The 13,783-nt window shown below is 42.9% G+C and overlaps 1 protein-coding gene across 4 annotated transcripts in view; it reads left to right on the top strand.

Annotated features, from left to right (window-relative positions):
• Positions 1–13,783, top strand: part of CTNNA2 (catenin alpha 2) — a 1,363,902-nt gene that overhangs the window by 444,793 nt on the left and 905,326 nt on the right. For all 4 annotated transcript variants that reach the window (XM_061432723.1, XM_061432722.1, XM_061432721.1 and 1 more), the window contains exon 4: positions 1,629–1,795. In XM_061432723.1, the coding sequence (XP_061288707.1) occupies positions 1,629–1,795 (167 nt within the window). The remainder of the gene's footprint in view (positions 1–1,628; positions 1,796–13,783) is intronic.

Raw genomic sequence — 13,783 nt, 5'->3', positions numbered from 1 at the left:
ACCTCCAACTCCTCAATGGTTTCCGTACATATTGCATGTGTGTGCTCGGTCATGTCCTATTCTTTGGGATCCTACACTGCATACTGTCAGGCTCCCCTGATCGTGAAATTTTCCAGGCAAGAAAACTGGAGTGGGTTGCCATTTTCTCCTCCAGGGAATCTTCCTGACCCAGGGATCAAACTTTCATCTCCTGCATACCCTGCATTGCTGGTAAATACTACCTTTGAGCCATCAGGGAAACCCTTCCATATATAATTAATCCCCAAATCCTTGATTCTCTCCCTTGTCTCTTCCTGTTTCCCTTCATCATCTCGTTGATACAGATCTTATCTCTGGATCCCATTCCTATGTTTCTGGTCTATGTCCTCATCTGCTCTCTCAGATTGTAACTGTATTTGCCTATTTTCTCTGCACAAGTCTTGACCCCTCCAGCTTATTTTACATAATGCGGCCAAAATAAAAATCTGTGAAGTCATCTCCTCCTGAGGCCACAGTCCAAATCTCTTGCCCAGTGTCCCAGGCCCTGGCGCCTCTCTTGCCTACAGCCCTCACTCACTGTGAGCTTCAGGTGATTGCGTTTCCCTGGGCTCAGTGCCCTCCTCCAAGTCCTGGAGCCTCCTGGTCTTCACAGTGCCTTAGGCGCCCTGCCCACCTTCATCTTCCAGGTGAACACATCTTGGCTTTTCAAAGGCCATCAGTATTGACAGCTTTTCCCCCAGCCTCACACTAAATGAGTTAATCGCTTCCTCCTCCTTTTCTGCCTTCATTCTTGGTCATATGTCTATGATGGCATGTAATCTCTGTATTTTAAGTATGTATTTACGATGTGTGTCCTGGTTAGACTGAACTCCCTGGGCCCAGGGCATTCTTAGTCACCTTTGCATTTCCAGACTCTGGTAGAGAATTTTTACCAGTGTGTGCCTAATAAATATTTGCTGAATTGGTTCAATTGTCTCCTAAGTGTTCTCTGTATTATAGAATGACATCCACCTGCCAATGCAGGAGACTTGGGTTAGATCCCTGGGGTTGGGAAGATCCCCTGGAGGGGGGCATGGCAACCTACTCCAGTATTCTTGCCTGGGGAATCCCATGGACAGAGGAGCCTGACGGGCTTGTATCCCTAGGGTTGCAAAGAGTCGGACACAACTGAGTGACTGAGCATGCATGCATGGACTATCTCTGTAGTCTGTTATTGTCTATTTAACTCAATTAAGAGAACCGAGTTCATTAGGTCAAAGTCTTTAGTTTCATTCCCCTCTGGAGCTGTTAGCTTTATTCTTCAGCTGTCAGAAACCAACTAGCCTAGTAAATACCACTGGTTTCAAGGGACTTGGAGAGTGAGAATGATTCAGGTCGGGCAAATTCATCTCAACTCTTAGACAAACTGAATCAAACATATTCCTTATTGATGCTAAAAACATAATTTCACACTTGGGTCTTGTTCACAGCACCTGTCTGGGGGCACTAAGGGGTCTGACTTGAAAATCTCAGCTTCACTGAGGGAGCTGGTACCACCTGACCAGGGTGGTTTTGCAGTGAGAGCTCTGATTACCCCTCCACAGATCTTAGTGACTGCCGGCCTCTGAGCTTCCTGTCTACCCACGTGTGTCTCCGTGTCTGTCTTCCAGGTGAGACCATGCGCATCGCTTCTTCGGAATTTGCAGATGACCCCTGCTCGTCGGTGAAGCGCGGAACCATGGTACGGGCGGCACGGGCTCTGCTGTCTGCTGTGACCCGCTTGCTCATCCTGGCGGACATGGCGGACGTCATGAGGCTTTTGTCTCATCTGAAAATTGTACGTATGTAGAACTTATCAAAATATGCTTTATGTGGATGGTGGTGTTGACCGTGGGTAGTACTGTGCTGACCTGGACTGACAATCACCGCTCACAGGGTCACTTGGTTACTCACCCAAGTGGTATGCCCTTAATTTTTCTAATACTCAATTTATACTCAATAATATATTTTTCAAAGATACAGATTATTCACTTGAATTGTCTTCTCTCAAAACATGGAGTTTAAATCTCCCCTTACTTCCTGGAGTACAAAACTGTGCATCTTTCAGGCTTCAGAGGCCTTGTGTAGGGTGCCCACCTTGGTCTTGTCTTGAGATTCAGAGCGGTGCTGGTCCCTGTAGTAATTCAGGCCAGGCCAGCCCTTCTAGGGGCTTCCCTGGTGGCACCGTGGTAAAGAACCTGCCTGCCAGTGTGGAAAACACAGGAGACGGGTGTTCGATCCCTGGGTCAGGAAGTTCCCCTGGGGGAGGAAAAGGCAATCCACTCCAGTATCTTTGCCTGGACAATTCCATGGGCAGAGGAGCCTGGCGGGCTACAGTCTGTGGGGCTGCAGAGAGTCGGACATGACTGAGTGATGGGACACACACGCAGCTCTTCTAGGCATCTGGCCACTTGACCACCTCTGCCCACCTTGATATAGATCCTGTTACATTCTATTTTGTTAACTGGTCTATCATTGCCCTTTTATAGAATTATGTACTTTGAACCTCCCTTAGTCTGACAATAAAAAGAAGCCACTGTTTACTAAAGTCAATCTTGCTGCATCAGTTTTCATCTCACACACCTGGACTGGGTCTCTGTGTGCACATGTGCCCCACCAACCCCATCATATGTTCCTTGCTTGTCAGGATTCTTCCCAATGCAGGAACTGAACCCAGGCAGGCAGATTTTTTATCAGCTGAGCCACCAGGGAAGTCCAAGAATAGTGGAGTGGGTAGCCTATCCCTTCTCCAGGAGATCTTCCCGACCCAGGAATTGAACCGGGGTCTCCTGCATTGCAGGCGATTCTTTACCAACTGAACTATTTAGGAAGCCTATGTGTATATATAATGTAAAAAATAAAACCTCAGGTTTCAAACACCTCATCTGTTGATATGAGGGCTAATGACAGTGCAGCCCTCATAGCCGAGGGGAGCTCTCAACAGAGAAATTCCTGTGATGCATTTATCACAGAGTCTGGTGCAAAGTAAGTGTCTGGTCAGTGGCACCTGTCACCATTGTCAGATTCCAGAACCACTCTCAGGCCCTATTCCTGCAGCCCCACCTGAGTTATGTGGGGCTTTTAGTCATCTGTTAGGCTACAGATGACTTTGTTCTCAAATGTGTTGAAGAAAAAATTTTCTTACCTTTCTCTTACAACCTGCCTAGTCTTCAAAAGCCACATTGTAAGAAAAATCTTTCCCCAGAGGGACCGTCTTCTTTTACAAGCAGAACAGGACTGGACCTAAGGAAATTAACTTTACATCTTATATGTTAGCATTCTCTGTGCTGGGATTCCCAGGTGGTTCAGTGGTAAAAAACCTGCCTGCCAGTGCAGGGGATGCAGGAAACATGAATTTAATTCCTGGCTTGGGAGGATCCCCTGGAGGAGGGTCCACTCCAGTATTCTTTCCTGGAAAGTCTTATGGACAGAGGAGCCTGGCAGGCTACAATCCATGGAGTTGCAAAGACTTGAACAAGACTGAACACGCATGCATGCACGTTCTGTGGAAAGCCATTTCTGCCCCTTCTGGGGAGTGATGAAAGCTAAAAAATATACTCTCCCTGAACAGCCCACACGTGGCTGGTGCTCATGAAGTCTGGGTCTGTAGAGTGCTGCATGGCACCAGTTGATGCCTGGAATACTGCCTTTCATCCGTCTGTTTTGACCAGTGCTGTCGCTGGTGGTATCACACTGCAGCCTGTCCTAATGTAGAGTCAATTATATCCTCTTCCCAACACAGCAGATTAAGAGAAGTTAAAAAAAAAAAAAAAAAAGATTTAGCACAAAATATGGAAAGGTCAACCCAGCAATATTAAGTAGTCCTGTCAGACTGTCAGCAATAAAATTAAAAATGATTGTAAGACTAAATAACACATTTGTTGTACTCAGAGTATAACCTCTGCAGGGGACAGTAGTGGTGAAATGGTGCCCTCTTGTGGCGTCCTTGGGGAACTGCAGATTCTGGTGTTCTCACTGTTGTCATATGATGGGACTAGTGCTCCAACCAGGTAAAAAAGACAATGTGTCAACAATTAATTGCAAATAGACATAGTATACAATTCTACTTAGCATTTTTGTTTTTTCCATAGAAGCACATCCTCTCATAAACAAATTTGTCTGCTAGCATGTATTTATTTTTTTTTAACTTAGATGAGGGTCTTCCCAGGTGTCTAAGTGGTAAAGAACACACTTGCAAATGCAGGAGAGACAGAAGATGTGGGTTTGATCCCTGAGTTAAGAAGATCTCCTAGAGAAGAAAAAGGCAACCCATTCCAGTATTCTTGTCTGGGAAATCCTCATGGACAGAGGAGCCTGGTGGGCTGCAGTCCATGGAGTCGCAGAGAGTCGGACATGACTGAGCGACTGAGCACCCACGTGAGATGAAGGAAATAGCATTACCTATTTTGATGGAGCAGGTTAGAAATGATCATTTATAATGTTATCAAGGTTTCCTCCAAACAAAAGTGAATTTCTTTACCAAATGGATGATAGAACATAGATGGGCAAAAGAGTGTCAGATGATTCCTAATGATAATAAAGTAGTAAGCCGATTTTCTGTTGGATCTGAAGATTAATTACTACGCTATAGGGAGTCCTGTAGCTTCCTGCCATGTTAACCACTGCATAGCTATTTTACCTTTGAGCATTACAGATAATATTTTACTTTTTATCTTTTAGGCCATGTGCCAAAACTTTATTGCTGTTCTTTCCAGATATTGATTTATTTTCTTGTTTCTGAGGAACTTACAGGAACATGGACAGAATTGCCTTCTTATCAGAAACATATTTCCATGTTTTTGCATCAATAATTCACTGAGTAGATGAAAGAGAGTCCATTTATTCTCCTAAAATGCCTGCCTTCATTTTCTGTCCCGCACCCTGTAGGTAATTGTTGGCAAATTGAATAATCCTGAGTAAATCGTTCAAATCAAGTAAAGAATTGGGAATTCTACAGAGATGGTGTGATTGGCAGAGTATAGGTTTTTGCATTCTGCTGCCTTAAAATTACATTTGTAAACTTAAGTTTTTATTCTGGTATAGTTCATCTTTTCATATAACCGGGCCTCCCTGGTGGCACTAATGATAAAGAACCCGCCTGCCAATGAAGGAGACATCAGAGACATGGGTTCGATCCCTGGGTCAGAAAGATCCCCTGGAGGAGGGCCTGGCAACCCTCTCCAGTATTCTTGTCTGGAAAGTCCCATGGACAGAGGAGCCTGGTGGGCTATAGTCCATGGGGTTGCAGAGTCAGACATGACTGTGAAGCCGCTTAGCACACACACATAGGCATTCTAACTGCTCATATGAAGCTAGTTGCTTTATTTTGTAAGTATTCATGTGTGCTTTAATGTTGAGCTCTCTTGAATATACTTTATAAAAGATTCGATAGGGCTGTCAAAGGTTTTTGCTACTGTAGTTATTTTGAATTCAAGAAGTTACTGATGAAATAGTGAGTGACATAGAGTTCAAAGCGGAGTTACCGCCAAAGTGGGAATTTGATGTTCCTGAGTGAAGCTAAAAGAATCATTTGCACATCAGACATCATTAAAAACTACTGAACTATAATCACTTGTATTGTTGAAGTTGCTGGTGAGTGATTCCCTGCAGACACCTGGTGTATCCTGTAATCAGCTGATATTGTCAGTGTGTTAGGCTGAGACGTGACACTTCACACTTGGAAAGGAGTTTCGCATTTCAATCAGTGATCCAGAAGAGCGATATTTATTTTCCCTAGTCTCCGAATGAATGTAATCAGATTCTATTGTTCGGTTCTTGGCGTTGGTGGTGACATTACACACAGACTCACCTAGACATGTATATGTCAGAGGAGACAATCGCTTTTTTCTGTACTCGAGCTGAGTCCTTGAATAATGATGTTCTCAATTGTCTCAGAACTTCTCCCTGGAAAGCCAACAGCAATATAGAATACACAACCCTTTAGTCAACTTCTCAGAAAATTCAGGTTATCTTTGAGACTACCAGGGGCCAAATATAATGCTGCCGCCCAGTTGTTTTGGGGGTAGGTTTAATATTACCTATACTTTTTGTAACATTATCATCAAATGGACTAGAGAATCCCCAATAACATTATTTCTCAATAGTCTTATGTTTCTTTCTGCAGTTCTCATATGGTTTACAATTTTTTTTTGATTATAGTATGGTTGATTTACAATGTTGCAGTAATTTATCCTGCACATAATGTGGCTCTTATGTTTGAATAACAGCAAGCAATTAGTACAAAATATCCTTGTCTCTAATTATAAATGTAGAAATTACTGCCCATATTCTTAGCATACCTTTTTCATCAGACCTGTCATAGCATTAACTTCATATAGCTGGGTTGTTTAGAATTTATTTATTTAGTTATCCTTTCGAGAGATACTTATTGGATGCCTACTGTGTGCAGAACATTGTGCCACAATACATAACTTCCAAGGTAAATAAGACTCAGCTCCTGCCTTTAAAACTTTATAGGCTGGTGGTGGGGGAGACAGTAAGAAAGAGTACAGTGCATGTTGGGAAAATTGTGCATATTGCTATGGTCTCATCTGGAAGGAAAATACAATAATTAGGAAGTTTTCCATTTTTAAAACATAAACCCAACCCAACTTAATCTTTCAAAAAGGAAATATATTGACTCACCAAACTAAAAATCCAGAGGCAGTTGGCTTCAGGCAGAGCTTGATCAAGGTATAAACATGTGACAAGGACCAGTTTCTATGTTTTCTCAGGAAGAACACTCTTCTCTGTAGGCCCTTTTCTCATGATCTCAAGGTAGCTATAAAACATTCTCATGATTACATGCTTCTAGACTAGAGATAGCAAAAAAGAAGAAATTCTCTTCCTTAGAAGCTCAAATAAAGGTTCCACTAGCTTGTTGGTTCTGTCGGCCTCTAAATCAGATACATATCTCTGAGTTAATTATTTAGAGGGGAAATGGGACATGCTGATTTCTGAGTTTGGTCAACACTGTTCCTTTCCCTCACCATACCCACAAGCCAAGGATGAGATCAGTTCAACCAAATGTATTGTTGGGGAATTCAGGATAATATGAAGAAAGGCAATGTGGTTGGGAAAGACAGGACTTAGGAATGGGTCGCAGTGAACAGAATGAGACTTGTGTTTTCCTGAATCAGTTGCTTGAACCAGATTGAACAGGCTGGGGTCACAAGCCCAAGCTCGAAGCTGAGAGCTAGGAGTTGAGGGTATGGAAAGAGGCTGTGAAGAGTGAAAATGAAAGTGTCAGTCGCTCAGACATGTCTGACTGTTTGTGAACCCATGGACTGTCGCCCATCAGGCTCTTCTGTCCATGAAATTCTCCAGGCAAGAATACCGGAGTGCGTTGCCATTTCTTTCTCCAGGGGATCTTCCTAACCCAGGCATCAAACCTGGGTCTCCTTCATTGCAGGCAGATTCTTTACCACCTGGGCCACCAGGGAACCCCCTGGAAAGAGGTTGGCCCACATCAAAGAGTAGAGGAGGCATCATTCTGTCCAGTAGTGAGAGTGAAGCATCACAGTAATTTGAGCACGGAAAGTTTAACGTGAATAGTTATTAGCTCTGATAGAGTAACAAGGGATTGACTAGGAAGAATGCTTAGGAGTATAGGAATGGCAGATGGAAGGAGCCCTTGAGAGAGAGCCCACCCACATCAGGACCAGGATCCAGATGTTCCTGGATCACTGGATTATAGAGGTGCCACTGAGGTGCCACACAAGCCAATGAAGCTTGCTAGAAATCTGCCCTTTAGGGAGTCAAGAAAAAAACTGCTCATGAAGAGATGTCTTTCTGGAGACACTGTACTACAGAATCACCCCTGGGGGCACCTGGTGTTGGAGATGCTGCCCCTGCTGCTGCCTCTGTCCAGGGAGCCCTCCAGGACCAGCAAACAAAACCCCTTCCTCCTCTGTCGCCTATCTGGCACATTCTCCCTACAAAACTTAACAAAGGAACAATTATTAAAGGGCTCAGCCTTGTGTTCACAGAGCAGGCAGAAAGCATGAATTGGGATTTGATAACCAGCCCAAGAAGAGAGTGGTTTACTGCTCACAACTGGGGTGTTCTTACATAAGAGGGGAGATGGATTCAGGTGGGGCAAAAAGTTTTACCTACACAGAGCTTCACAAACCGAGGGCAGAACAAAGGCATGAGAGTGAGGCAAAAATTTGGAGTATTCACAAGAATAGGGTTGATTCGTAGTTGGAGCAGAGAGGGTTATGTGGGAGGGGCAGTCAGAGAGAGATGTAGGGTGGGGAGCCTCTTGATTATCGTAATTAGTTTGGAATCTGCCAAAATTGAGGGCAAGAGGAGAAGGGAGTGGCAGAAGATGAGATGGTTGGATGGCATCACCGACTCAATGGACATGAGTTTGAGCAAGCTCTGGGAGATGGTGATGGACAGGGAAGCCTGGCATGCTACAGTTCATGGGGTCACAAGAAGTCGGACATGGCTTAGTGACTGAACAACAAATTTGTTTAGATTCTGTTTATAGATTATGGGGAGCAATTGAGTAGTCCTATACAATAAAATCAAATTCCTGATTTAGACAAATACTTTTGGTAGCAGTATGGAGAAGAAATTAGAAGGGTGAGCCCAATCAAGGAGACAGATTGAGAGATGTTTTACCTGACCCAGGCCAGTGAATGCAAGGAAAGCTGAGTGCAGACAGTGGCTGTGTGAACAGTAAGGGGATAGATTTTATAGAAATTAAAGAGATAGAAGCATTAGAACCTGGAGACTGATCAGATGGGGCAGGACTCTTAAAGAATCTTCATTATCAGTATGATCCAGACCCAGACTCCAGCAGCTTTATGAACCCATCCTTTCTGGGAAATTGAGGTGGCCCAACTCAGGAGTTCAAAGAATGTGTTCTGGAGCAAAGTACCTGGGTTCAAACCCAGATTACCTGAGATTTGCTATGAGATGGATCAGGCTGGCTATGTCACCCCTCTGGCCTCAGTTCTCCTTTGTAAAGCAGAAACAAGAGAAGTATTAACTTCAAAGACCTATTTTGGGGGACTAAATTAGGTACATGTAAACCATTTGGAACATTGTCTGGTGCATTAATGGAAAAAGCAAGAGTGTTCCAGAAAAATATCTATTTCTGCTTTATTGACTATGCCAGAGCCTTTGACTGTGTGGATCACAAGAAACTGTGGAAAATTCGGAAAAAGATGGGAATAGCAGACCACCTGACCTATCTCTTGAGAAACCTATATGCAGGTCAGGAAGCAACAGTTAGAATTGGACATGGAACAACGGACTGGTTCCAAATAGGAAAAGGAGTACATCAAGGCTGTATATTGTCACCCTGCTTATTTAAATTATTTGCAGAGTACATCATGAAAAACGCTGAGCTGGAAGAGGCACAAGCTGGAATCAAGATTGCCGGGAGAAATATCAATAACCTCAGATATGCAGATGACACCACCCTTATGGCAGAAAGTGAAGAGGAATTAAAAAGCCTCTTGATGAAAGTGGAAGAGGAGAGTGAAAAAGTTGGCTTAAAGCTCAACATTCAGAAAACTAAGATCATGGCATCTGGTCCCATCACTTCATGGGAAATAGATGGGGAAACAGTGTCAGACTTTATTTTTTTGGGCTCCAAAATCACTGCAGATGGTGACTGCAGCTATGAAATTAAAAGACGCTTACTCCTTGGAAGGAAAGATATGACCAACCTAGATAGTATATTGAAAAGCAGAGATACTAACTTTGCCAACAAAGGTCCATCTAGTCAAGGCTATGGTTTTTCCAGTCATCATGTATGGATGTGAGAGTTGGACTGTGAAGAAAGCTGAGTGCCAAAGAATTGATGCTTTTGAACTGTGGTGTTGGAGAAGACTCTTGAGAGTCCCTTGGACTGCAAGGAGACCCAACCAGTCCATCCTAAGGGAGATCAGTCCTGGGTATTCATTGGCAGGACTGATGCTGAAGCTGAAACTCCAATACTTTGGCCACCTTATGCAAAGAGTTGACTCATTGGAAAAGACCCTGATGCTGGGAGGGATTTGGGGCATGAGGAGAAGGGGACGACAGAGGATGAGATGGCTGGATGGCATCACTGACTCAATGGACATGAGTCTCAATGAACTCTGGGAGTTGGTGATGGACAGGGAGACCTGGCGTGCTGTGATTCATGGGGTTGCAAGGAGTAAAACACGACTGAGTGACTGAACTGAACTGAACTGATGCATCAATAAGTAATCAGTGAAACTGACTATTGTCGTTTTTCTTGCACAAGCTGAAAATAACTTGGGAAATGTATCAAGCTGTATTATTGTTGTGTTTTGTAAAACATGGCACATTATGAATCAGTGACACTAGCATTTAATCATTCTTGCTTTCTGATCAAATCATTTTCTTCACTTGCTCACAGGGAAACAGAAAATTTAATCAAGAAGGCAGCTTATCTTTAGGAGGCAGAGAGATAAAGTATGATGATGCTGAGATATCAATGTCAAACCAGATTATATGATTCAACAAGTAGTTAAATATAGAATTCTATATTTGTTCATTCATTGACTTGGCCAACTCCCAATTCCAAGCTATTTAGGTTGGTGCAAAAGTAATTGCGGTTTTGCATTGTTGAACTTTGCCATTTGATATTGAAATATATTCTTACATAAATATGGTTATGTTGAAATGGAGCAGAAGGCTGTGGTCCTTACCACCACACCATGTTGTCTGCATGCCTTCTGCCTGTGGAAACTTAGTCAAAGAATAAGTTTAATCAGAGAAATGAGAAATGTTGAAAGAAAGGACAACAGTCAAAGGAGACTAAATAATAATAATTTAGTCATTAAGCATTGTCAAGGACCTTCTCAAGGTTCTTTCTCAAGGGCTATAGATAATATTCTGAGCCATATCCTGTGAGCTGTCTTATAGATACCAAACCCCAGGTGGAGAAGTTAACTACAGACAGACTCTACCCAGGACTTCAGTTCAGTTCAGTTAAGTTGCTTAGTTGTGTCTGACTCTTTTCAACCCCATGGACTGCAGCACACCAGGCCTCCTTGTCCATCACCAGCTCCCAGAGTTTATCCAAACTCATGTCCATTGAGTCGGTGATGCCATCCAACCATCTCATCCTCTGTCATCCTTCTCCTCCTGCCCTCAATCTTTCCCAGCATCAGGGTCTTTTCAGATGATCAGCTCTTCTTATATCAGATGGCCAAAGTATTGGAGTTTCAGCTTCAACATCAGTCCTTCCAATGAACACTCCGGACTAATCTCCTTTAGGATGGGCTGGTTGGATCTCCTTGCAGTCCAATGCACTCTCAAGAGTCTTCTCCAACACCACAGTTCAAAAGCATCAATTCTTTGGCACTCAGCTTTCTTTACAGTCCAACTCTCACATCCATACATGACTACTGGAAAAACCATAGCCTTGACTAGTCGGACCTTTGTTGGCAAAGTAATGTCTCTGCTTTTTAATATGCTGTCTAGGTTGCTCATAACTTTCCTTCCAAAGAGTAAGTGTCTTTTAATTTCATGGCTGCAGTCACCATCTGCAGTGATTTTGGAGTCCCCAAAAATAAAGTCAGCCACGGTTTCCCCATCTATTTGCCGTAAGTGATGGGACTGGATGCCATGATCTTAGTTTTCTGAATGTTGAGCTTTAAGCCAACTTTTTCACTCTCTTGTTTCACTTTCATCAAGAGGCTTTTTAGTTCTTCCTCACTTTCTCCCATAAGGGTGGTGTTATCTGCATATCTGAGGTTATTGATATTTCTCCCGGCAATCTTGATTCCAGCTTGTGCTTCATCCAGCCCGGTGTTTCTCGTGATGTACTCTGCATATAAGTTGGCTTGGGCTGCCACAGTTCTGAGAATGACTGTAAAGAAATGGGAACAACTGCCCCCTGGAACTGAAGATAAGCTGTAGCTAAAACAACCAAAATGATGCTAGTCAGACCACTGATGACCAAATTGAATATGAGTGTTAGAGATGAATGTGCTGTTTCTGCATGTAACCCCTCCCTTGTCTCTGTCTATAAAAAGCTCTCACCCCCTGCTTTGGACAGATGTCAGCCTTTGGACTGATGTCTGCCACCCTCCCCCTACCCTGCAGTTGCTGGCATCTGAAATAAAGCAAAGTTTCCTTTCTACCTACCTGGCCTGCTTATTGGCTTTTGAGCAGCAAGCAGCCAGACTCCATGCACATATTCTTTTGGTAACAGTGTTACACATCGTTTTAATACATATTTCTTGCTTTACATTTTTTGTTATTGAATTGTTGCTTGCTGCTTATTTTATGTGTGTTTTAGACTGTGGAAATTATGTTAGAAAGCAAATTCTAGTAATTTTCTTGTTCAAGTTTAAAATGGATCATAAAGCAGTGGAAACAGCTTGCGACATCAACTACACTTCGGCCCAGAAACTGCTAATGAACATACAGGGCACTGGTGCTTCACGAAATTTTACGAAGGAGATGGGAGCCTTGAAGATGAGGAGGAGGATGGCCAGCCGTCGAAAGCGGACAGCAACCAATTAAGGGCCGTCACTGGAGCTCTTACAGCTACACTAGGAGTTGCCCAAGAACTGTGTCAACCATTCTATGATCATGTGGCATTTGAAGCCAATTGGAAAGGTGAAAAAGCTTGATAAGTGGGTGCCTCATGATCTGACTAAAAATTTAAAAAAAAATGTCACTTTGAAGTACCATCTTCTCATTCTGGGAGATAACAATGAACCATTTCTTTATTGGATTGTGATACATGACAAAAAATGGGTTTTCTACAACCAGTGACAACCAGCTCAGTGGTTGGATGAAGAAGAAGCTCGAAAGCACTTCCCAAAGCCAAACTTGCACCAAAAAAAGGGTCATGGTCAATGTTTGGTGGTCTGCTGCCCCTCTAATCCAGTACAGATTTCTGAATCCCAGAGAAACCGTTACATCTAAGAAGTATGCTCAGCAAATCGATGAGATACACTGAAAACTGCAGTGCCTACAGCCAGCATTGGTCAACAGGAAGGGCCCAGTTCTCGAAGACAACTCCAGACTGCATGTCACACAACTGATGCTTCAAAAGTTGAATGAATTGGGCTACAAAGTTTTGCCTCATCTGCTATATTCACCTGACGTCTTGCCAGCCAACTACCACTTTTTCAAGAATCTTGACAACTTTTGCAGCGAAAATGCTTCCACAACTAGCAGGACTCAGACAGTGCTTTCCAAGAGTTTGTCAAATCATGAAGCATGGATTTTTATGCTACAGGAATAAACAAGCTTTTTTTTTTCATTGACAAAAAAGTGTTGATTGTAATGGTTCCTATTTTGATTAATAAATATGTACTTGAGCATAGTTATAATGATTTAAAATTCAGAGTCCAAAACTGCAGTTGTTTTTCCTCCAACCTAAGAGTTTAAAATATTGCTATAAATCCAGATCCTAACAAGAGAACTTCGTATGACATACCATGAGTCCACTACGTACACACAAGTTCAGTTCTAAGAGCGTGTTTGTAAGTCCAATTTGTTTATGAGTCCAACAAAATTAGCATAGGTACTCAACGAACATGGTCAGCTCTATAGTACTGTACTGTAATAGGTTTATGATACTTTTCACACAAATAATACATATAAAACAATTAAACAAAAAAATAAAACATTTTCATCTTATGATACAATGCCTTGAAAACTACAGTAGTCCAGTACAACAGCTGGTGTACAGGGGCTAGCATTGAGTGAACAGACAAGAAGAGCTACTGACTGGGGGAGGAAGGGGAGGTGGGAGATGGTAGAGCTGAAGGATCATTAGCAACAGGAGATGGAGGGCAAG

The sequence above is a fragment of the Bos javanicus genome, chromosome 11 (assembly GCF_032452875.1).
Source record: "Bos javanicus breed banteng chromosome 11, ARS-OSU_banteng_1.0, whole genome shotgun sequence".
Classification (NCBI taxonomy): domain Eukaryota; kingdom Metazoa; phylum Chordata; class Mammalia; order Artiodactyla; family Bovidae; genus Bos; species Bos javanicus.
The sequence above is the reverse complement of the archived record's forward strand: the minus strand, read 5'-3'. Positions and strand labels throughout refer to the sequence as shown.